General features: G+C 45.2%; 1 protein-coding gene across 1 annotated transcript; it reads right to left on the reverse strand.

The window, feature by feature from the left end:
* Positions 1-553: 553 nt before the first annotated feature.
* GTF3C2 (general transcription factor IIIC subunit 2) lies at positions 554-21141 on the reverse strand. The gene is made up of 19 exons (XM_070428888.1): positions 20920-21141; positions 13199-13469; positions 12715-13036; positions 11821-12106; positions 9728-9822; positions 8645-8722; positions 8399-8497; positions 7375-7602; positions 7077-7188; positions 6752-6860; positions 5678-5703; positions 5363-5492; positions 2998-3142; positions 2731-2892; positions 2445-2532; positions 2092-2220; positions 1654-1806; positions 1400-1507; positions 554-1117 (listed from the first exon to the last, which is right to left on the reverse strand). Exons 2-19 carry the CDS (start codon positions 13443-13445, stop codon positions 899-901), a joined length of 2736 nt encoding a protein of 911 aa, XP_070284989.1. The 5' UTR covers positions 13446-13469; positions 20920-21141; the 3' UTR covers positions 554-898.
* Positions 21142-21489: the final 348 nt, after the last annotated feature.

The raw sequence follows: 21489 nt of genomic DNA on the forward strand, positions 1-21489 counted from the left end.
ATAGGGTTGAAATAAAGTAGTTAAACATGTTTAATGTGACAGTATCATGAAGGGTCAAAAATCATAACGTGTAAAAGAATGGTTAAGGTAACTGAAGATATTTAATCTAGAGAAGAAAAGACTTGGGAGACATCTGATAGCTATTTTAAACACTTAAAAGGGCAATCACAGGTGGGAATTGCTAGAATTCCTAATACCAATGGTAAAATCTATAGAGGTATACTCTGACTGGATATAAAGGAAGATGTTTTAAAACATGACTGTCTAGGAGTGTTCAAGTAGGGTCAGATGACCAGTGATCAGGAATATTTCCTAAGCAGGAGCAAGTAAGATCTGAACCACCGTCCTCTTGGTGGTGTGTGGTGTTCCTCAGTTAAAGAACCACTATAAGCAGCTTCAGTCCAACAACTTGCTACCCCCGCCCCCATGGGCTTGCATGTTGGTTACTCTAAACAGGAAGCTGGCAGGGCAGTAATACTGGATCCTGGGATATAGTCAGACAGAAGCCTTCCTGCAGATACTCTTTCCAGTTTTCCAAACACCCACTCACATGTGGTCTCAAAAACACCCAGTACCTTTACTTAGCTTTACCCACTTCACAATATGCTCAATATGAGCAATTTGACTCCCAAGCCTAGATCAGGCCTGAGTGTTTCTTGTGAGCCAGTTTTAGGCTAAGGAGCCTTGAGAGTTTGTGGAGGGCAAGCCTCCCTGCCCACAGGGGCCGTGATGATAGCTGAAGTCGATGGAAGGAGAGGTATCTAAGGAATCCTGGGAGGCAGGTCTAAAGGTCCAGGCCTGGCAGCATCACTGTCCAAGAAGGCCCAGTTTCTATGGTCTATGCCTGGGGCCATTTGTTCTTGGCAGACTTCATTCGAGGGTCTTGTGTGGACCACGACTAGGGACGGGGCAGAAGGCGATGGCTGGCTGAAGAGAAGCCAGGCCCTTTAGTAGGGGAGGACGACTGGAACACAGCATTGAAGTGGGCTCGGCTTTCAAGCTGCATACGGTGGCCCAATGGGGAGGTGAGTCCACGCACAAAATGGATCCGAACCAGCCCTGACTGCCCCCCAGATACGAGCCATCCATAGGAGTCCAGGTTTGGGCTGAAACGTACCTGTGAAGAGAATAGAAAATAAAAGAGAGATGCTTATAGTTGGTGTTTTAGGGTGAGTCTCAGCTGTGAGAGCAAAAAACCTGGACACAATCTGACAGGATAGGACCATGAGGGGGTGAGAAGACAGTGAACAAAGTAAGCTCTTGAAGATGAGTTTTCCAGAGCTATTTTCCCTCCTAAGCCCTCTTGGTTGCTTTTCATCTCCCATTTCACTGATCACAGGTCCAGAGTTGGGAGAAAATGAGAGCGACGGGTGGAGAAGATAAGAGGCAAGGTTCTTACTTTATGAATAGCCTCCAGCTGCAGCCTGTCCAGACAGAGCTGAGCCTGCCCCTCTCCCTCCTGCATCCGCAGCACTGGTTCTCTACGGAGCAGATCATGGAACGAACCCTGGGGAGGGGAAGTGTAATGAGAGACAATGAGCAGTTTCTTAGGTTTGCATCTTTGAGCTGGAACTCTTTAGGTTTCCCTATTATATAAGGACTAAAGTTTTCTACTTTTCCTAGTGCCACACCCATTCTCCTGGGCCAATTTACCAAATCTGTGTCTTGAAAGAGCAAGTAGTGATGGTTGACGGTTTCAGCATAAGTTCGAGCCTTGGGTGGGTTGAGGGCTCCAGATGCAGCAGAAGAGTGGTCTTGACCTTCAGGACTATCCTGATACGGCATCAGATCTGCTTTATATATAGGCTAGAAAGGAGACCATAAGATTAGGTCTCATGAGACTGAAGACAAAATGAAAGTAAAAGAGAGAAAATTGATTTGGGGCAGGAGAGACTTAAAGATGGAGAAAGTAGTATGTTTAAACAGATTTTCAGATGAACTAGGGTAGGCAATATTATGTGTAACAAGACTTCCGGGGATAATACCTGTGCAACCTGGTATTAATTTGAGCTAATCTGTAGTACTAATTTGGGAGGGCATGTGGATTAGGAACTAATAAACGGTGCTGCCATTAAATACTCATATACGTACAAATCTTCGCTCTACAGGTCGCTTGACAGTTATTGGGTTCAGTGCCATATCAGGCAAAATAGCTGCAATGAGCTCCCCGGATGTATCTCCTGCAGCTATTGTCCCAAGCCAGTCGGATCCTGAAAGACTCTAATAAGAAGAGGCAGATTCCTTCAGTTCTGTGAACGGGTATAACTGCAGTCTCAGGGGGGAGAAACACACACACAAGTGAGTTTATCATAACCCATATCCCTGATGATACAGTTCCCACACACCTATCTTCTGTAAAAAACTACTACCTCTTCCTGACCACCACTAGATGAGTAAATGAATCATTTTCCTGTATAATGAAGATTTCAAAGAGAGGGGCTCACCCAGACAGTGCCTTTTCGAGGAGCAGTGAAGTAGGCCTTGAAACCAAGGTAACCAGCATCAATATAATGAATTCCACAGAGTCCATAACTATAAGAGAAAGAGAAAATGAAACCTTCCTTTTTCTAAGATTAGATCCATTTCTTCTCCCCATGTCCTTCCAGAATTCAAACTACCTCACTGAAACAATCCTCAGCCCTCCTCTCCCACACAACAATCTGGAACACTCTGGCACCCCAACCCCTAGGGTCTGCCCCCTGAGCTTCTCCTATCTCCATCCTGCCATACGAGGCATAGCAGTTGTCCTGCGCCACAGTGACACCATTGTAGGGGAGCAGCCAGGCCAGCTCTGTACTCAAGAAGCGCTTGATAGCATTTATTGGTTCATAAGGTCGTCGAAGGTCCCAGAATTTGATTTTCCGGTCGCTCCCTGCAGACACTATGAAATGACTGTGGAAAGATGAAAGATGAGGGAGAAGTTAAAATCTGAACCAGTCTGGAAGAGTCAGCTTAACCCAGCTTCACCTCCCATCTCCACAACTCTCCTATTCCAACCTGTTGGCTTTGCACCACTGAAGGGTACGCACAGCCTGGTCATGGGCTAGGAAACCCTGGAAGGGGTAGAGCTTCAAAGAGCCATCAGAGAGCCGTATCCGCTGCAGGGGCGAGTTAGTGGGAAGGTTCCAGAAAACCACCATGCCTGAGGTAGGGACAGAACATGTAGGTATTAAGGCAGGTTCTCTCTTCCTTGCTCTAATTACTTTATCTTCTACCCTCATATCTGATCCTCTATGAAATGACACAGGGATAATGATTAGTTAGTCCATTCCCTCCATAGTTTAAAGACTCAACCTGATATTTCAGTTCCAATTCTAAGCAACAAAAAAAAAGTAATATCTTAGTCTGGGACCTGTAGTTAAAAGATTGGTTGAATGCACTCAGTAGCCTCTACTTCCTACTAAATATAAGTAAAAGGATTTTGAAAGAACATAAACTTTCTAAGAGAGGGTTGGCAACCTATAGCCTATGGGCTAAATATAGCCTGCCACCTGATTTGGTAAATAAAGTTTGACTGGAACACAGCCCACTCATTCATTTACCTAATGTCTATGGCTGCTCTTGCTTTACAATGGTGGAGTTGAATAGTTCCAACAATGGCCAAATAGCCCATATAGCATAAAATATTCACTATCAGGACCTTTACAGAAATGTTTGTCAACTCTGCTCTAAGACAAAGAGAATAGGCAAGGAGCCAAAAGCAACAAAATGTAGAGAAGAGAAAACAAATGGACCAACAAAAACTAACTTGGCTGACCCAAAACAAGTTGACCCCGACCAGGCTGGCAGAGCAGGGGATAATAAAAAATGTAACTTTGATTAAAATAAAAGATAAACTGCCATGGCCAATGTGGCTTAGTTGGTTGAGCATCGTCCTGTGCACTGAAAGGTTGCTGGTTCGATTCCCAGTTGGGGCACATGCCTGGGTTATGGGTTCATCCTGTTACAGGAAACAACCAATCGATGTTTCTCTCTCACATTGATGTTTCTCTCTGTCTCTCCCTCTGTCTTCCTCTCCCTCTAATATCAGCAAAAACATATTTTAAAAAAACCACAAACTAATGAACTGTAGAATTTTAATAAATAAAAATTTGGAAAAATATATGTAGCTAAAACCTCCTCTATACATAAACTCAGGAAATGTAACACCTATGAACCTTTCTTGAAGAAAACGTATTGACAGTGAATTACAGCTAAGCAACATGAATAATTCAGCAATGGAGGGAGAGACAGATGAAGGGAGTGGTAGAGACTTGCAATCATTTCAATATAAAATTACAATTAAGTAACTTCGGGAATTAAGGCAGCAAAGCAGCATCAAGTTTCATGTACCTTGACAATGTAAGACTATCACCAAAGGAAACACAATTAGAAGATGGTGGAAGAGATAAGAAGAAACATAACAGTGCAATTTCCTTACCTCCCCAGCAGAAAGGCTACTGATAGTGTCTAAAAATAAACTTGTCATTTAAAAAACGACAACCTAGCCCTAACCGGTTTGGCTCAGTGGATAGAGCGTCGGCCTGTGGACTCAAGGGTCCCAGGTTCGATTCCGGTCAAGGGCATGTACCTTGGTTGAGGGCACATCCCCAGTAGGGGGTGTGCAGGAGGCAGCTCATCGATGTTTCTAACTCTCTATCCTTCTCCCTTCCTCTCTGTAAAAAATCAATAAAATATATTTATTTTTTTTTTATTTTATTATTTTTTAAATATTTTATTGATTTCTTACAGAGAGGAAGGGAGAGGGACAGAGAGTTAGAAACATCGATGAGAGAGAAACATCGATTAGCTGCCTCCTGCACACCCCCTACTGGGGATGTGCCTGCAACCTTTCAGTCCGCAGGTCGACGCTCTATCCACTGAGTCAAACCGGTTAGGGCCAATAAAATATATTAAAAAAAAAAAACAAAAAAAAAAAAACGACAACCTAATACCTCCAACTACTTAATGTTATTTATAATTTTTATTTTTCCTTTTTAATCTTAAAAGTATCTTTAAGGAACTAATATCTCTGTGGTAAAGGAACATTTATTGGGAGTTTAGCTAATCTTTCAGCTTCACTTTTCTACTATGAAAGTATAATTACATTTAATACCTTTTCATTTAAAATTGCTATAGTGTATGATCCCATTTCTTTTCAGCTTTATGTATGCACAGAGAACTATATGAAATTATGTTCGTCTACTCAATTATTTTTCTGAGTAGAAACATTCCAATAACTTTTCTCTTTCTTCTTTGTATTTTTTTTACATTGCCTGAATATTTATAACTATGTAATGACCAACACTCAACCAAAAAGGAAGCAACAACCCAAAGCAAGCCTAAAGAGCAATAGCTCCGTAGGTTTGGTTTTGTTTTTTACCGTTATAGTATCCAGCAGCCAGGTGGTGGTGGGGCCGGGTGGGCATCCAGGCCAGGCTAAGGCACTGACCACACTCAGAGGGGTCTGATACTTGCACAGACCCCACCTGAAGGGTTGCCACACATTGAACCTGCAGGGACAGAAGGGATGGGACCAGGGTTAGGAATACCTATTGTTTGGAACGAAGACACAAATTAGTGTTCAATCCAACAGGAGAGGAAGGTCCCTCAGAGTTAGGAAGCGACTCACTATAGAATCAGTAAGGGAGGCTCTAGAAGATGGAGCCTCGGGTAAGGCAGCAGGTTCCTCACTCACCTTATAGATGGCGGGTTTCATTGCATCTGTGAGGAAAAAAGAGCAGAACTGATACTCTGGATCCAGAAGACCGAGGTCCTAATAAGCCTTGCTCTTAGATCAGCACCCACCCTTTCGATAGTGACGTTCCCTTACACTCTTATCTTTCCACCATCAAATGTACGAGCCCACCTTTCTCTGCCCCATCTTCTGCTTTCCTCCAATTATACCTGATAGTATCCTTTCCATCAGAATGGCTAATCCCTCCACTCTGCTCTCTTCTCACCATTTCCCAAAGAACTTTGCTCTCTGGTTACCCATCCTATCACCTGCATTATTTACTTTCTCTCCTCTCACTGGGTCATTCTCACATTCACACTATTGTCTCCTATCTAAACCAACCAAACACTACCCTGTTACGTGTTCCCCTTCACAGCCAAACTTCCTGAAAGAATTGTCTATCCATTTTGTCTTCACTTCTTCACCTCCCAGGCCCTCCTCAAGCCACTCCTCCACCTGCTCGCCAACTGTGGGCCTTCTCAGGGTTCAAACCGCGGTGCCCTCTTCTTTACTCAGTACAATTGAAAAACAAATGAATTCAACCAATAGGAGCTGCCTCTACCTGACCCTCCTCCTCTTGCTCATAGTCAGCTCTATATTCTCTCCCTGTTTACAACAAAGAGAGTGTGTTTCTATGTATGGGTGGTGGTGAGGACAGGAGAGGCTGAGGACAACGTTAGGAGAACAAGAGTATGGCAGGAGAGACTGGCCCCACTTGTCAGCCTCGGCCTTTAGCAGTCCTTACGCAGCCAATTAGCTGTGGCCACAGAGGAAGAGGCCTGAGAGCAGGGAGAACAGGGAGATAAAGGTAATGTGATGAAAAAGGGCAGTTATAAGTCTGCAAAAGAGTACTACTTGTGGGCTGCTGGAGAGAGAGGTCAAGTACAGAGCGTGCGAAGTCAGAATGGAAGGTGTGACTGTGCAAGGCTTTGTACTATAGAGCCTGGGCCAGAAGAGTTTCAGGGGAGATGGACAGGCTCTACAATGTTCTGGCCATGGCTACAGCAGCCTCATTCTCCTTGCTGGGCTACTCACCTGGGGGCTGCTGTGCCAGCAGGGCCTCAGGATGGGGCAGACTGAACAGCAGCACCTTCCCATCTGAGCAAGCAAGAGCCAAGAGACCCAGCCGAGGCAGGAGAGGAGCCTAGAGGGTGAGACCAGATCTGTGCTGAGGCTTGCTGCCTTCAGGAGCCTCTCAGAAAACTTCTGAGGTTCTAGTCTCTGAAAATATGATATGAGGTTGCTAGAAAAAAATGTCATCCACCCCTCTCCAAACTCTGTTCCTCCTACTCTGGGAACACCCAGAGCCTTTGTCCTGGCGCTGAGTCCAAGGGCCATCACATAATCAACTGGGAGGTACCTTCCGAGGGGTGCCTGGAAGTTCCCATGCTCCACTGGGGCAGAACTTGAGGTCCCAGATGCAGCCGTGGTCACAAGCAATCCCATAGACAAAGTGAGCCCTGTTGCCAGGACTGAGGAGAGAAACCATATGGGGAGAATGGGTAGGAAGAAGGGGGGCCTCGGGCTGCTAGAGCCTGTGTGCTCCCCTAATTTAAACCAATTCAAGTCTCCCCCACAACCCAAACCCAGTCCTGCCCAGCCCCACCCTTCTCTCCTCCTCAGGCACCCTCCACGGCAGTGTCCCAGCCCCACCTCACCAGCTTTCTTGCTGCAAGGTCCCAAGGCCCCAGAGCTGGAGTAGCCCAGGACCTGAATGAAGTTGGCTCAGTGAATGTGTCTCATTCATGTCAGGGCTGGAGAAGAGGGCCACATACTGCGAGGCTGCTGCCCCCTCTGGCACTGGGCACCAGTCCAGAGCCCAGAGAGGTCCCCCTGTGAAGAAGGACACATCCCAGCGCTCTGGGTGTGCTGTGATCGAGCTAAATCTAGAGAAAAGTCAAAGAGAGAATGAAAAAGGGAGTTAATAAAAGGTAATGAGAATTCATAGGTGAATGGATAAATAAGCAGTGATACATCCAGACAAATGAAGTATTTGTCCAAACCCAAAGAATGTACACACCAAGAGTGAACCCTAATGTGAACTATGGACTTTGCGTGATTATGCTATACCAATGGAGGTCATCGATTCTGGTGGTGAATGTTGATAGTGGGAGAGGTTATGCATGCATGGGGGCAGGAGGTATATCAGAAATCTCTATCTCTTCCTCTCAATTTTCCTGTGAAGTTAAATTGCTCTAAAAAATTTAGTTAAGAAAAAGGTAATGAGGACAGAATGGGAACTCCACTGGGAGTTGGTATGAACTGGCTTCAGCAAGGGCCAGAATATCAAGAACAGTCTACAGGTGAGAACAGTCCTAGCTCGCATTTGTATCTTCCTCCTTTCCCTCCCAGTCATTCTGTTCTAGTTCACCTTCAAAGATGTCAGGCTGTGCATCCTGGTTACGACAATGTTCTCTCCAGGGCCAGTCTGTCAGGGACTATCTGAGCATAGATGAGCTTGTAAACAGGTTTGACCCTCAACCTCCATAGTGTCCCTCCGTCTGGCCAGTAGCAACGAGCACTGCAAACTAGAGGGGACTGACCAGATCTACCCAGGACTCCGACCCTTGGGATCAACGGGACCAGCATCAGGGGAAGAACAGGGCCAATCTGCCTTCCCTTTCAACATTTATTTTTCCTACTTCTGTCTCCTAGAGTTAGAAAAAGAGATGCAATCTTCACCTGTTTATGCGGTAGAGTGTGCCATCTTCAGGAAGTCCTTCACGTTGTACAGAAAACAGTGGAGACTTCTCCTCCTGGGGCAGGTAGGGAGCTGCCTCACTAGGGAAGGCAAAGGGAACAAGAGCCTGAGTTGGGACGTTTCTCCTTTTCCAGGATTCCCATCATAAATCTAGATCCTCTGTCACCCTTCGGTCTCCAGTGGTATCACCACCCCTCCAAAGCTTCAACGATGTCTCTTCAACTTACAGTTCAGATAACAAGTGCCACTTCCAGGCTAAAGGAATCCATTCTGCAAACTCCCAGTATGAATGCTTCTGTTCTCGGCTAGAGGGACAGAGAAGCCTTAACGAAGGAAGAGATCAATTCTAAGCAGTTCTGCCCCATAAAACTTTCAGTGATAATGGCCCTGGCCAGCGTGGCTCAGTGGCTGAGTGTCAACCTATGAACCAGGAGGTCACAGTTCGATTCCTTGTCAGGGCACATGACCCCTAGTGTGGGGTGTGCAAGAGGCAGCCAATCAATGAATCTCTCTCATCACTGATGTCTCTCTCTCTCTCCCCCTTCCTCTCTGAAATAAATAAAAAGATATTTAAAAAAAAAAAAAAAAAAAGGTTACCAGTTCGATTCCTGCTCAGGGCACATGCCCCAGTTGCAGGTTTGATCCATGGTAGAGGGTGTGCAGGAGGCAGCCGATTGATGTTTTGCTCTCATATCAGTTTTTTTCTCTCTCCCTTCCTTTCTCTAAAAGATAAAATTAAAATAATCAATTAAAAGAAAAACTTTGTGCCCTAACCAGTTTGGCTCAGTGGATAGAGCATCAGCCTGCAGACTGAAGGGTCCCAGGTTCGATTCCGGTCAAGGGCATGTACCTTGGTTGCGGGCACATCCCTAGTAGGGGGTGTGCAAGAGGCAGCTGATCGATGTTTCTCTCTCATTGATGTTTCTAACTCTCTATCCCTCTCCCTTCCTCTCTGTAAAAAAATCAATAAAATATATTTTAAAAAAAGAAAAGAAAAGAAAAACTTTGTGATGATGTGAGTGACCTATTATCTGTCCAATATATGCGCTGGTAGCTGAGCACTTGAAATGGGGCTATTGCAAAGGAGAAACAGGACTTTTAATTTTAAATGGCTACATGCAGCTACTGCCTACCATAACAGACAGCACAGCTCTGAAGCTCTTGCCTTTGGAGCAGTGTTGTTTATTTATGAATGTCTTCAGTGTTCTACCCTGTGAGTGCCCGCCCTCTTTCTCACAGCCCCACTTCTAGATCATTCTGTGCACTCCACCACCACCCTTCATCCCCAGGCCCCATTCCCCAAGTCTCACAGGTCCTTGGTGAGATGGAGGCACTTCCAGACAGGAGCCATGATGTGATTGGATAAGCCATTGGGAGCCATGCCCCGGCAGTGCAGCTTCTGCTTCTGGGATCAAATGAAGAAAGTGTCAAGGAGAGAATTTTATAGCCGGAGAAAGTTCCCAGGACACAGCTTTCTCAGCTTTTACTTTTCTTGGCACAACTTCCCCTCTAACCTTTGCCATATCAGAATCTCAAGAGGTTTGTTATAATCATTACAATGACTTCTCCACCTTCTGCTCCTACTCCTCCATCAGAACTGCAAAATCTGCCCGGCTGGTGTGGCTCAGTGGTTGAGCGTCGACCAATGAACCAGGAAGTCACGGTTCGATTCATGGTCAGGGCACATGCCTGGGTTGCAGGCTCCATCCCTAGTGTGGGGTGTGCAGGAAGTAGCTGATTAATGATTCTCTCTCATCATTGATGTTTCTCTCTCTCTCTCCCTTTCTCTCTGAAATAAGTAAAAATATATATATATTTTAAAACTGCAAAACTGTTATATGTTTTTTGAACATTTTCCTTGACGTCTCCACATATTGGATTTAGAGGATTTCCATTTACTTCTTAAAACTCTTGCCCTATGGAGTAGTCTTTCCTTATTCCTCCCATCTTTCTAATATTCCTTTGCTGGTTCTCCCTCCTCTGATAGATTTGGTCTCAGAGACGTTCTGACTTCTTTTCCACCCTCTATACATGCACTCCTGGTCATTTCACCCCATGTCCCAGCACTATACCTGGTTATAAAGTTTGACTACCATCATTACCCATTTATGAAGTTTACATTTTAAACTTGTAAACTCAAACTTCACTAGTTTTCAACTTTTCTACAAACTCTAGATCCATACGGTGGTGCCAAGCAATATTAGAGCCTGAGGCAAAAGGAAAATCAGTAATACAGTCCCTGTCTTTATTTAAAATTTGGTATTTTGGTCATTATAAATTTAAATTAATTTTGATTTTTAAAAATGTATCAAAATATTTATCCTGATTTCTAAGAATTTGGTGCTCCCTTAAATGGTGCACTTAAGACAAGTAAGGCACTGGTCCCATATACAATTATGACTGGTGACCAGATGTCCCCAGGTTGGTCCACGGTCCACAGGCACTTCCAGCTCAACATGTAAGTGAGCTCATCACCTGCCCATCTTTGCCTCTCCTGCGTACCCCACTCTTTCTATGTGGGATGATGAAAACATCTTGGAAATGGATAGTGTTAGTAGTTGCCCAACACTGCGAATGCACTAAATGCCAGTGAACTATACATTTTTAAATGGTAAGTTTTCAGTTATGTAGATTTTACCACAATTAAGCACACACCTTTAATGGCTCCTACTGTCACTCCTTTTATCTTCTCTAGTTTAATCCCCACTTCACCCAAAGCCTTATGCTGTAGCCATAATCAATTTCTGGGAAAACCAATCTCTCTGGCAAACTTCCATCGACCTTTTAAGACCTAGCTAAACTATCGTTCCTTTGTGAAGTCTGAGCAGTTGACTTCCCCCGCCCCCCATATGGCCAACGCATTTTGATCACTCCTGGTCTAGCACTTATCACACTGAACTTTGTGAGGCAGGACTCTGCCTTATTCACATGTGTGTTTCCTAGCTCCCAGTAGATGCTCAATATATGTTTTGGGGTTTTTTTTTAATATTCACTGGAGAGGATTCTTTTTCCACTGATTTTTAGAGAGAGTGGGAGGGGGAGAGACAGAGAGAGAGAAACATCAATGTGATAGAGACACATCGATTGGTTGCCTTCCGCACATGCCCCAACCAGGTGGAGATCAAGCCTGCAACTGAGATACAATGCCCTTGACTCTCCGTGGGTCGACGCTCTAACCAGTGAGCCAAACCGGCTAGAACAGATGCTCAGTAGATGAATGAATAATCTTGTTTACTTACACCCTTAGCCCCTGCAATCTCAACTGTATTTGAAGTTGTTTCTTTCTTCTTTTACCTCTTTTGTCATCATAGTTATTAGGCCAAAGCCTTCCTTCTGGGTACCCTCTTGACCCCCTAACAATCCTATAAGTCCCTTCATCCACTTTCTTGCCCATTCAAGTTACCCCTGAAGTGGATCCTCGTGGGGTGCTTCGGGGCACAGCAGGCTCCGGGTCAGATGAGCTCTCACTTGGGACCTCACTTTCTTCTCCATCTTCAGCCTCAACCTTGAGAACAAAGTCTTCATCTCGTGCGGTGTCGTCCTCTTCTTCTCCACCTTGACAGACTGACTGCTGCCGGATCTTCTTTGGTTTGGTGGGGCTGCTCACCTTGGGGCTCTCGGGACAGGACACTGGAGCAGGCAGGGCTGTTGAGAGCTCTTCAGCCAGTTCCTGAAGATACAGGAGTGCCCTGTGGGGTAGGGCAGAGTCAGAGACATACAAACACTAAACAAGAGCCCACTTTTTATTTATTTTTTAATTTTTTTATTAAGAGCCCACTTTTCCAGACACTTGGTTGATTCTTATTGCACTGGATCCTCACAGTGACCCTGTGAAGCAGCTATTAATTTCCCCTTTGCTTCTGATAGATAAAGAAACAGAAATCCAGGAAAGTTAAGTGACTTGGCCAAGATGATTCAGATAACATATGTGGGATCTAAACCAGGTCTTCTGACTTCAGGTCTCAAGCACTTTTCACTCTACCACAGCCAAAAATCACTGATGGCAACAGAAAATAATAGAAAGGTGTGTATATACTGATATATATTGAGTGGTAAAATTGTAATAAGACCTGGGGGGGGGGGGGGGGATTGTGGAAAATCGATAGGATACAAAGTCCAGAAAGAAAATCCTAGATAGACAAGTTAGCAACAGATTAAAGTTGCCGAGGTAAAAGCTAGAAAATTGCTCAAGTCCCCAGGACCCAGACACCATGCCCGCTTACCTCATCACAGTCTTTTCATCTCTCCAACATCTGACCCACCCCAACCCCCCACCAAGATGTGCTCCAATCCTTACACTTGGGCAGCCCTTCGGCGCGGTCGTTGCCCAGGTGGGGTCTCAAAGTCCTCAGGGGGCCTCTTTGGAGCTGGAGACTCTGGCTGGTCTAGGCCTTTGGACAGCTTCAGCAGTAGCAGCTCTGCCTTGGTCTTTCGACCTCGTTTCTTGGGCACGGGGGTGGGCAGAGGGTTGGATTGATCTAAGTGACCTGGAGCCAGAGGGGCTGGTGGAGGATTAGGTTGTTGGGGCCTTTTGGGGCCTTTCCGTGTCCTACCCCCTCTCTTCCGGCCAGGCTTGGAGGCCCGAGGCTTTGAGACCTTGGACATCTCCGAAGAAAGTTCTGTAGAGAAGAATACGTGTCTATGAGATGGGACCAGAGCTCAAACCTCTTTAGAACAGACTACAACATACCCAGGTTTGTTAGACCTATGAACTCAACCTGTTGTCTTTCATCTTAAACTAAGCACAGGGAGAGAAAAAGATGAAAAGACACGGTACATACCTTGCTGTTCCAGTCTGGACAGGCTTTCCTGTTCTGGAAGGAGCTTTTTCTCATCAAGAGAGCCCTCAAATCCAGACAAAGAGGTAGGCAAGGACATCTCTGTGGAAGCCTCTGTACTGGTTGTTTCTGCAGTGGTCCTGACATCAAGCTGATTTAGCACCTCTGGTCCAGGAGAGTCCACTACAGTCACGTTCCCCACGGGGCCGGCCTCCCCCAGGGCGACATAGCCGACCCCGCAGGTATCCATCAGCACCCCCTAAAATGGTTGCCCCTGCACACAGACATACAAATGAAGAGAAGGTGAAAGCTATTTGTACTGACTCAGATTTTTCTACTTTCCTCCCCCCATTGCCCCTCCCACAACCAGAAACCTAAGCTTCCTTCAATAATAATTACTAAACATCTTCTATGTCAGGCACTGTTCTAGGAACTGGTGTTATGACAATAAGCTAGACAAACAAGGTCCCTGCCCTCATGAAACTTACATGCTAGTGAAGCTGATAATAACAAACAAATAATACAGCTACCATTTTTTTAAAACACTTGCTATGTGCAAGCACTGTAGTAAGTGCTTTATTTACATTATTTAAAGCTCATAACATTTCTTGTAATGATACTGCAGTGAATGTCTAGAGCTAAAAGCCATCTTTACAAATATTAGTCAAGGAACAGATTGATCGATTTATTTATTTATTTATTTATTTAAAAATATATTTTACTGATTTTTTTACAGAGAGGAAGGGAGAGAGATAGAGAGTTAGGAACATCGATGAGAGAGAAACATGGATCAGCTGCCTCCTGCACACCTCTTACTGGGGATGTGCCCGCAACCAAGGTACATGCCCTTGACCAGAATTGAACCTGGGACCTTTCAGTCCGCAGGCCAACACTCTATCCACTGAGCCAAACCGGTTAGGGCAGGAACAGATTTATTTAAAAACAAGTAAAACAGTTCTCTTGTGCCCTGACATCAGTCAGTTACCTGGGTGGGGGAGGTGGTAGGCTTTGAGACAATTAAGGAACATCCTACTACATTAAGAGACTTTTCTCTGCCCTGGTCGGTAGCTCAGTTGGTTACAGTGTCATCCCAATATACCAAGTCTGCGGGTTCGGGTTCATTACCCGCCGGTCAGGACACACACAAGAATCAAGCAATTAATGCGTAAGTAAGTGGAACAACACATCGATGTCTCTCTCAAATCAATATATTAAAATATTTGAGAAAAAAAGAGGCTTTCCCCACATTGAAGAATGGATTTTAAAACGGTCATGAATCTTCATTTTCTTCAAACCTAGAAAATCAGCTGTATAACCGTGGACCAAAGTCAACTGATGGAGAGAAACAAAACATTGATACCGACCAAAAACCTGAGCAACAAAGAACTCTGCCAGGGCACAGTTTTCAGCCAGAAAAACCTACTTGCCTGGGTCAAAGGGGGAGAAACAGTTCAAATATGAGGAGGGAGCTCCCCATAGGTCTGTATGTGTCTTCAGAATAAAGAAATCATCAGCCTCAGTAGAGAAGTTTGCTAATGAAAACACCATAAGAAATATCGTACAAATTAAAAGTTCACAACAACCTAAGTGGATTATAAATTATAACAGCCAACTCTCTAACTCAGGTGTTAAGGACACACTATAACATCATGTGCTAAAGATAGAATATAACAATGCCAAAGTAAATGGAGGTCAGTGAGAATCTATCTGCATTGTTCTTTGGTAAATAGCAAGCCCTGACAGAACTACTCCATTCAAAATTAGTAATAGCCTGGCTGGTGTGGCTCAGTGGTTGAGCACTGACTCATGAACCAGGAGGACACGGTTTGATTCCCTGTCAGGGCACATGCCCAGATTGTAGGCTCAATCCCCAGTGGGGGGCATGCAGGAGGCAGTCGATCAATAATTCTCTCTCATCACTGATGTTTCTTTTCTTTTTAAAAAATATATTTTTATTGATTTCAGAGAGGAAAGGAGAGGGAGAGAGAGAGAAACACCAATGATGAGAGAGAATCACTGATCGGCTGCCTCCTGCATGCCCCCCACCGGGGATTGAGCCCACAACCTGGGCATATGCCCTTGACCGGAATCAAACCCGGGACCCTTCAGTCCACAGGCCGACACTCTATCCACTGAACCAAACCAGCTAGGGCCATCATTGATGTTTCTATCCTCTCTTCCTCTCCCTTACTCTCTCTGAAATTAATAAAGCTGAAAGTAAAAAGAGGAATTAAAATATACAGGGAAAATGTAAGCAAAAAGGAGTTTCGATGGCAATAGCAAAGTTGAATTCAGGGGGAAAGGTATTAAATGGGACAAAAAGAAAGTACTTTATAATGAATAAAACTTCAAATCATATAAAATATATAAGTATCATAAAACTTTAGACATCAAGTAACATAGTATCAAATACATAAAGCAAAATCTTCAGGAAATGCAAGAACTACTTTCTTTAATCATTGGCAGTTCAAGTAGGTAAGGACAAAATGTGAATGATTGTTGCCTTCTCTATTGGCCAAGGTCTAGTTGCATAGAATAGAACCCTTTCTAGTCAGTTCGAGCTAAAAGGGATTTATTAAAGGGTATGAGATGGTTCACAACAGTGGTTCTCAAAGTCTGGTCCCAGAACTGGCAGCCTCAGCATCACTTGACATTTTGTTAAAATGCACATTTCCAGTCTTATCCCAGACCTAATGAATTAGACACTCTGGGATGGGGCCAGCACTTGTTATAACAAGTCTTTCAGGAGACTCTGATGCACACTCAAGTTTGAGAATCCCCTGCACTGGGAGGGTTGGGGGAAAACCAGTTTAGGAAGAAGTGTTTGAAAAATTGGGAAGTTGTGTTATAGCTACTGATTGATGAACCACATGGCCTCTCCTATGCCATGAGGGGATCCACTTACTGAATCAAGAAGCCCCTGCCCTAGTCGGCTTGGCTCAGTGGATAGAACGTTGGACTGCGGACTGAAGGGTCCCGAGTTCAATTCCAGTCAAGGGCACATGCCTGGGTTGTGGGCTTGATCCCCAGTAAGGAACATGCAGGAGGCAGCCGATCAATGATTCTGTCTCATCACTGATGTTTCTCTCACTCACTCTCCCCTCCTCTCTGAAAAATCAATAAAAATACACTTAAAAAAGAAAAGAAAGAAAAAGAAGCCCCTGCCACAGCTATGGCTCCATAAACAAGTTGCCTCTACAATCAGCATGTGACCAAGTGAATGGGGAAGACACCGTTCTGGCTCCCAAATCCAGAACCTCTCCACTGCCACAATCTGCACCAGCAAAATGCACGCACGCTGGCCTGCCTCTCCCCTCTCTAAGCTCAGGTCCAAGTTTGAGTTCCTTAAGAGCACATGTGATCGGCAAGACCTAGATCACATTCAGAATCTTGGATGGTAGATTTCCAGGGAATGAAACCTCTAGCTTTCCAGGCTCTCAAGTGGAGGTTGCTCCTTTTCTCACACCCCACTTACCCCAGGTTAGAAAGTGGGATCAGTGAATTCTCAGTTCCTCTCCAATGCCACTGCTTGACAAACAGTCCTTCCTCTTCTGCAAAAATCCTGATCCTTTGAAGCTTGTGACATTCAGCTAAAGCACTGCTAATCGCTCCGCTGTCACACCCTGGACCCTGTCATCACATAACACCTTTTAACCTCCAAAATCACTAAGACATCCACTATCTGATCACAACCTCCCGTCATTACAGCTCAACTGCTATCATGGTATCTATTCTTCAATCATATCTAGCCACTATTCATTGATCTCTCCAATTTCTCCCTGTGGCAGCAGCCACATCCAATCTCGCTTAGATTTCTTTAATCAGACTCTATTGACATTATGAACTTCCTTTCTTTCTGTCTTTTGTTTCACAGGTGTGGCAAAACTCGAGCCTTAGATGAACCAATCGTCCACCTTCTTCATTGTGTGCATCTAAGCTACTCAATCACACTTCCTCTCTTAGTCACTCCACACCCTCTCTCTCCCAATGTCTGATCCCCTGGTTCTCAGCAGATGACTTTGCCTCTGGTTTCTGAAACAAACTTAAAGCCATTAGATGGGAAATACCTCGATTTCTTGCAAAGTAGCCTAATCCTCCCTGCATCCAGACTCCTCCCTCACTCACTTTCTAAGGCCACACCTTCCATAGCGCTCAAGCCCCATTTTCTGCCCTCTTAAGGGAACTAGTCATTTCTTCTTTTCCTCTCTATGGGCATCTTCCAAAAAGCATTGATATCTTTTTGTTTTTTGTTAATCCTCACCTGAGGATATTTTTTTTCCATTGATTTTTTAGAGAGAGTAGAAGGGACAGATGGAGGGAAAGGGGAGGGGGGAGGGAGAGAGGGGAGGAGAGAGGGAGAAAGGGAGAGAGGGAGAGAGGGAGAGAGAGAGAGAGAGAGAGAGAGAGAGAGAGAGAGAAACATCAATGTGAGAGAGACACACCGATTGGTTGCCTCCCCTACATGCCCTGACTGGTGCCAGGGATCAAATCTGCAACATAATCAGGTTGAAGGGTATGCATATTTTAAATTAATAGCCCAGCCAGTGTGGCTTAGTGGTGGTTCTATTCCCAGTCAGGGCACATGGCTGGGTTGTGGGCTCAATCCCCATGTGGGGCATGCACGAGGCAGCTGATCAATGATTCTCTCATCATTGATGCTTCTTTCTCTCTCTCTTTCTCCCTTCTCTGAAATCAATTTTTTACAAAAATTAAAAATAATAATAAAATTTAATAGATAATACCAAATAGTTCATCAAAACAAAAACCAATTTATAGTCCCACTAACTATACATAGCCATTTTACCAAACCCTTGCCAATCTGGTCGGTGAAAGAATTCCTCCGTATTTTATTATTTTTATTGACCTGATAATAATTGAAGTTAATTCCTTTTTTTAAAAAAATATATTTTATTGATTTTTTACAGAGAGGAAGGGAGAGGGATAGAGAGCTAGAAACATCAATGAGAGAGAAACATCGATCAGCTGCCTCCTGCACACCCCCTACTGGGGATGTGCCTGCAACCAAGGTACATGCCCTTGACCAGAATCGAACCCGGGATTCTTCAGTCCCCAGGCCGACGCTCTATCCAGTGAGCCAAACCGGCTAGGGCAAAGTTAATTCCTTTTTATATGTTGGATATCTATGTGTCTTTCATGAACTGCCGGCACATATAATTTGTCCATATTTCTGTATGGCAAATTGATGTTTTCCTTATTGATCTGTGGAGTTATGTTGTTTATGTTACAAGTACTTACTTTTCTTTTAACTTTGTTTATAATGTTCTTCCTAAACTGAAATTAAATTTTATGAGTTAGCCCTGGCTGGTGTAGGTCAGTGTTTAGAGCATCGGACTGCGCACAGAAGGGTCTTGGGTTTGATTCCCAAAGGCACCTACTGGGTTGTGAGGTCCCCCTACCCCGGTCAGGGCAACCAATCATTGTGTCTCTCTCACATTAATGTTTCTCTCTCTCTCTCTCTCTCTCTCTCCCTCCTGCCTTTACACTCTCTCTGAAAAGCAATGGGAAAAAATCCACTGGTATTAACCAAAAAATTTTTTTTTACTTTTATGAATTAAATTTCTCACCCTTCTCCTTTATGGCTTGTTTGTTTTGTGTCTTAAAAAGGCATTTTCTGCCCTAGCTGGTTTGGCTCAGTGGCTAGAGCATCCACCTACAGACTGAAGGGTCCTGGGTTCGAATTCAGTCAAGGGCACATGCCTGGGATGCAGGCTCAATCCCCAGCAGGGGGCATGCAGGAGGCAGCCAATCAATGATTCTCTCTCATCATTGATGTTTCTCCCTCTCCCTTCCTTTTGAAATCAATAAAAATATATTTTTTAAAAAGGCATTTTCTACCCCACTGACATAAACATATCCTATTTTATTTTCTTCTAATACTTTTTTCTTAATTTGAATATCACATGTAGCTCTTTAGTTTGTTCTGAATTCTCTTATTATAAGAAATATGGGGTATTTACTTATTTCATATCTATCATCCATGAAAGTTTCATAAGATAGGAATCTTGCCTATCTAGAACTTGCTATATGGTAAGTGTAATAATTAACCTTTGTTGATTGCATGACTAACTTCTCAAGGTACAAAAGTCCCTTTTGCTTTTTTTAAAATATATTTTTATTTATTTCAGAGAGGAAGGGAGAGGGAGAGAGAGAAACATCAATGATGAGAGAGAATCACCCACCGATGCTTGACCGGAATCGAACCCGGGACTCTTCAGTCCGCAGTCCGATGTTCTATCCACTGAGCAAAACCAGCCAGGGCACAAAAGTCCCTTTTAAAGATTCACTGCTTTATTTATTTTTTTAAAATATATTTTATTGATTTTTTACAGAGAGGAAGGAAGAGAGATAGAGAGTTAGAAACATCGATCAGCCGCCTCCTGCACATCTCCTACTGGGGATGTAACCGCAACCCAGGTACATGCCCTTGACCGGAATCGAACCTGGGACCCTTGAGTCCGCAGGCCGACGCTCTATCCACTGAGCCAAACCGGTTTCAGCAAAGATTCACTGCTTTAAAAGGCAGCAGCAGGATACGGTGGTTAATTTCCATTTATGATTTCACAAAACAAATTTTGGACACAAGTGAAGGGTGTTTAGTAAATGTGGACTAAATTAATTTACAGTGTATAAAATTTTACATTTGCACCCCAACTTGTCTGGTTTTCAAGATACTCCAGTCTGCCTGCCTGACCTCCTCAGCGAAGGAAACTAACTAGGTAACACTGTTCCTCACATATGGAATTACGTGAAACTCACTGTTTGGTCTAACATACTATTTCCCAAAGTTTTGGTACAACTGGTGATATGCAAAATTACTTTAATGGTATAAAAATGAACAATTTACTCGACTGTGTTTTTATTTTAACTTGTATAAAAAGCTAGAACAAGCCCATGAAACTTCATGGGTTCATCTATATTGCTTAGAGAGTAAAGCACTTAAACTTTAAAAATGAATCAATTTAAAGAAAACTCTGAAGAACATAATAGTACAGTTGGTAAGAATGGATGGCAAAAGTGCTAATGGCACAGGAACGACTGAAGTTTGCGTCACAATGTGCCGCCGGGCGAAGAGGTTTGGCCATCCCCTGCACCACGCTAACCGAGTGCGGGGTGGGGTTGCCGTCGTCATCTCTGCCTCCCCAGCCAACTCGCCCCGGGAGAAACGGGCCCGACCAGGAAACCTCACTGGCCCTCGACTGCGCCAATGAGGTTGCAGCGCGCGGGGCACAACCCCCGGGGTTAGAGGAGCCTCGCGGAGGAAGAGGCTGGGACCCAGCGGGGTGAGGAGAGGAGGCTGAGCCAGGCGCCCGCCTGCCCTCCCGCAGCCCGGGGCGAGCGAGCAGCTCTCAGCATAGCCCGTGCCCGAGGCCAGCCCTGAGCTTTCTAAGGTCGAGGACTACGGTCGGTTCGCAGCGTCGAGGGGGGTCATGTCAGCAGCGCCCAGGCCAGGACACAGGATGCTGTGTTCCGGACACCGCGTGAGTGAAGAAGGCAAGACCGCGGTTTGCAGAGATGGGGGATGCACTCTTGTCACGGTGGGTAAGGAAGTGGGGGGCATGATGGTTTCTAGAGCGGCCCAGGGGCTGGAGGTCGCGATGCTGTCTGTGCAGAGTGGGTATAGCGGAGCCAATATTTTAGCGCCACCGAAAAAGGAGGAGGAGTAATCGTGGGGCCCCCCGCACACCCCACGGCTGTACACTCACCCTCACCAAAGTCCTTCCGGAAGTCCAAGTTCGAAGATGGCGCCGCCCGTCTGGTCGCGGCTTTATGACGTCACCCTGTAGCTCCTCTTCATTGATGGCCCATCCCGACCGCCGAGAGCAGTGCACCAGGTAAACACGTGAGTTCGGTTGGGAGTTTGTGCCAGAGAGTTTTCTGTTGCACTATGTATTCCACAATGCAATGCGGCGAGCGCTCCCGAGCCCTTTCCGAGCGGGAGCAGCTCCTGGCTCAGCAGCGCCGAGGCTGCTGCACGGCCTTCTGGGAATTGCAGTGTCTGAAGGTGAGATTGGCGCCTGCGCGGTGACGCTCGCCGCGCCCACTCGGTTCCCACGCGGCCTCTCGGCGGTACCGAGTGTGCTGCTGTGGAGCGTGCTGCTGTGCAGTGCGCTGGGTTTCCTTCAAGACGGCTGGGCCCCTGGCGGCAGGGCCAGGACGGGTGTGAGCATTTACCGCGACGTTGGAGCCAAAGACAGAGACCGGAGACAAAGGAATCCGTGAAGCGGGCGCCGGGAGGCCGCGGGGCCCCGCCCCCTCCCGCAGATGCGGCGGCT

This window comes from Myotis yumanensis, unplaced genomic scaffold (genome assembly GCF_028538775.1).
Source record: "Myotis yumanensis isolate MYYU_CA2020_CCGP unplaced genomic scaffold, mMyoYum1.0.hap1 SCAF_11, whole genome shotgun sequence".
In the NCBI taxonomy this organism is placed as follows: Eukaryota; Metazoa; Chordata; class Mammalia; order Chiroptera; family Vespertilionidae; genus Myotis; species Myotis yumanensis.

What these genes read in the sequence shown, in the direction of transcription:
- GTF3C2 (XM_070428888.1), bottom strand. Translation starts at nt 13,445, where the DNA reads ATGGATACCTGCGGGGTCGGCTATGTCGCCCTGGGGGAGGCCGGCCCC. An exon ending in TGAAACCCGCCATCTATAAG is followed by an intron (nt 5,493 to 5,677) that starts GTGAGTGAGGAA and finishes CTGTCCCTGCAG; the next exon opens with GTTCAATGTGTGGCAACCCT. An exon ending in CAGGACAACTGCTATGCCTC is followed by an intron (nt 2,533 to 2,730) that starts GTATGGCAGGAT and finishes TTTCTCTTATAG; the next exon opens with TTATGGACTCTGTGGAATTC.